General features: G+C 40.5%; 1 protein-coding gene across 4 annotated transcripts in view; it reads right to left on the reverse strand.

Annotated features, from left to right (window-relative positions):
- The window catches only part of svep1 (sushi, von Willebrand factor type A, EGF and pentraxin domain containing 1), a 95,983-nt gene that overhangs the window by 38,817 nt on the left and 53,814 nt on the right, over nucleotides 1–3,352 (reverse strand). For 3 of the 4 annotated variants that reach the window (XR_004336385.1, XM_032544083.1, XM_032544082.1), the window contains exons 6-7: nucleotides 2,117–2,296; nucleotides 37–231 (exon numbers count right to left, since the gene is read on the reverse strand). Coding sequence is in view for 3 of the 4 variants with exons in the window: in XM_032544083.1 (XP_032399974.1) it covers nucleotides 37–231; nucleotides 2,117–2,296 (375 nt within the window). In the remaining variant the exon portion in view is untranslated. The remainder of the gene's footprint in view (nucleotides 1–36; nucleotides 232–2,116; nucleotides 2,297–3,352) is intronic. The other variant, XM_032544084.1, reaches the window with a different exon arrangement.

The raw sequence follows: 3,352 nt of genomic DNA on the forward strand, positions 1-3,352 counted from the left end.
ACACACACACACACACACACACACACAGTACGTTACCTATACAGATGGCTTTATAGACATTAGCTGTCCAGTTCCCAGAGCTTAAGCACACCGCCTTCCTGTTTCCCTGGAGACTGTAACCTTGATGACAGGTGAGCAGGCAAGCGGAACCCGGCGACACTGTCCTCTTCCCACAGGCAGGGGGCGACAGCAAGATGTTCTTCAGGGTCAGAATAGGGGGACAACGCACCTCTGGGAAGAGGGTTGGAGAAACCAAGAGATGAATGTGATATCTGTATATATAGTTCATTTTGTTGATGGAAAAATATCTGCAGTAAGAGTTGAACTGGATTCCACTTCTCATGACTCATATTTTATTGTTCACTTAAAAAAAGTAGTCAATGCAGTTTCAGTACTGAATTGAGCTGAAAACGGCATTTATTGTACATTAATGAAATCAGGCCTGCTGTGGAAAAACAAATCTATGGAGTATTAGAAGATACGGCCAATCTGAGCAGAAAAGACAGAACAACCCTTTTCCAAGATCATGAGCGTGTTATCCAAATGTGATAAAATCTTAATTTCAGCTGGCTCCACTATAAATGCCAATAATAAAGCTATTTTCAGGAGTTGTCTATCAAAAACTGGCACAAAAACAATAAACATTCGGTGGGGAATGAACCTACGAAAGCACTAACCACAGGACTCCACCACTGGAGGCTTTTTTTGCATTATTGGGATGCAGGCCAGTGTGGCTTTCACTTGATGATGGCTAGATCTCATTCTCTCCCTCTCTAAACTCCTGTTTCATTGGCTTTAGCTGTAGAAGCTAAAAAGGGAAAAGTCACTGACAGGGAGATTCAACATTGGAGATTTCAATCAAAAAATGTCTCTTCATCCTCTCAGGGCAGCCGAGGCAATCCCGTTTCACCACAGTGCAAACAAACGCTAAAACAAACCACAAAGCTGCAACGGCAGCCCACAGAGTCCTCTTAGCTGCATTACAGAGGTAGCGCAGTCTGTGATGGTCAAACAAACAAGCTGTAACTCAGTCAGAGCACAGGGGTAAGAGATGGTAGTTATCAATAAACGGAGAGAGTTTACCGGAAGCAGACCGGTCTGAGTTTTTAAATAGAGCAGCTAGCTGGTTGGTTGGATGTGAGTCAGTGCGGGCAGGAGCAGTGAGGCCGGAGGTTTGTGGCTAAACACTCTCACACTGTCCCTTTTTTGTGTGTTGCTGTGCATGACCTGGGTGCTCTCTGTGGCAGGCATGAGTGTGTGTAACTATTTTAACTTAACTATCAGTTCTGAAGTGTGTGGGTCATTTTGTGTGCATATGTATATGCAATATGTACTGTAGTTTTGCTGAGAAAACAGATGTATCTTTCTCAGGATGATGTAGTGTGGCTCTGTGAAAATACATACCATATGTTTAACCATTGTGCATGTGTGAGTGTATGTTCTCATGTGTGTTTACATCTGTGTGTAAAACCACATTTTTACATAGAAATACCCACATTCTATGTTATTTTAGAGTAATCTGATGAATCATCTGTACGTGTTTTTTTAGTCCGAAAGGAATCACGAATGTGAAAGCTAAACAGAGAAAATGATCTTACGGTTAAATACAGCATGTACTGCTACAGAAATCTATTGTGTGTGTTTGAGTGAACGCCGGGGCTGCATGATTTATCATAGAAAATAATGCAAATTGACTAACCAAATAAAGAAATCTAATTTAACTCTATAGATGAGGGAACCACAAGACTCTGGATAAAGACATTACAAATCAAAACAAACTAGTTGAGAAAGATGAATTCCCTTGGCAAAGACATAAGTAAAGTGAATTCAACTAGGATTGAACTGTGACCTAGCGTCTCCAAGGATTCTTCTATAAGGATGTTTGCCCAAATGGCCACATGTACACGCTTACACACATATATATATATATATATATATTCACTTAGTATACAAACAAATATGACAGCTATGCCTCAATTAAGATGCAACTTTGCTTTGTTTCCTGATTATGGTGGAGAGAGTGAAAAAGCACCTCATGCCAACAGGAATCAGAATATGTCAATCATAAGATGTCAAACACAGGTTGATATAGAGATTTGGGGAGATGAAGGCTTACCCACACACCGAGGTTGCGGTCCACTCCATTGGGAGTTGGCCAGGCAGGCGAGTCTGGAGTCTCCCTCCAGTCTATAGCCTCGCTCACAGCCCACCTGACACTCCGTCCTGTAGGAGGTGCCGCCATCGCTGCACCTCAGGAAGCCTTGCTGGGGCCGAGAGAGGGGAGGGCAGGAGCGGACTGTGGGTTAAAAAGAATAAACATTAATCCAATCCCGCAAAACAGAAGAAAAAAATGCTGAATGGCTTGTTTTTTTAACTTCCTTTGGTTTACAGTTTAATTAGTTGTAAGCACTTTTTTAAAAACAGACAAGGAAACCTTCCTGTTGTTAAGTGACAAGAGCAACTGATCCAAATGCAGCAATTGGGGATGAAAAAGCGTTTTCATCTAACTTTAATGGTTTGTTTTAGCCAACTTAGAGGCCTATAAAATTGTCAAAATCACAGAAAATATTTGACACTGAAAAAAAATATGCTTCATACTGAAATATTCAACATTTTTGCTTCTTCAATATGACTAAAACAATTTTTTTAGACTTCTATAGAATTAACGCATGCTTTTCATGCTAAATATGAGGTGTAAGTCGTAAACACAGGTACTGTATATAAATCCAAAGAAGAGGAGAAAGCAGTAAATCAACAGCAGGAATGTACAGCACTATTATCATCATTGTTTACAACTTGGGACCTATCATTTAACCCAAAATGTGAAAGTCCCTACAAGATGTGGCTGTTCTGAGTTATGCTGAGGTCTAGAAAAGGATGTGTAGTGTGTTATTTCTCATCACCACCCATAGACAGACAGGCGGGTTCAGAGGAGACCCCCTCCCTCAGGGCTTAACTAGCTGGGAGGTCCTACAGTATGTGGCAAAGACTAGACTTAGTGTAACACATACAAGCAGACATATGCATACACACTCAGAAAATATATACCAAAAGCCATAAATCTTTATAAATACTATACTATAAATCTTCAACGTACACCCTTGAATTTTCAGAGTCTTGGTATTTCTATGAGTCACAGGGTTGCCATCTTTCTGTTTAAACTGGCATTTTCCTCATTAATCTCTTGACCTCCAACTCCCTCTTCCTTTTAATTATCACTTTCTCCTTTCTTCAACAGCCACACGCTTTTGCTTCCTGCTGTATAACCTTTTTTTTTTCTTTCTTTATATTCTTTTCTTTGTTCTTTGATTCAGTCTCTCCTGTATGCACTCTCTCTCTCTCTCTCTCTCTC

This window comes from Etheostoma spectabile, chromosome 19, assembly GCF_008692095.1.
Source record: "Etheostoma spectabile isolate EspeVRDwgs_2016 chromosome 19, UIUC_Espe_1.0, whole genome shotgun sequence".
Taxonomy (NCBI): domain Eukaryota; kingdom Metazoa; phylum Chordata; class Actinopteri; order Perciformes; family Percidae; genus Etheostoma; species Etheostoma spectabile.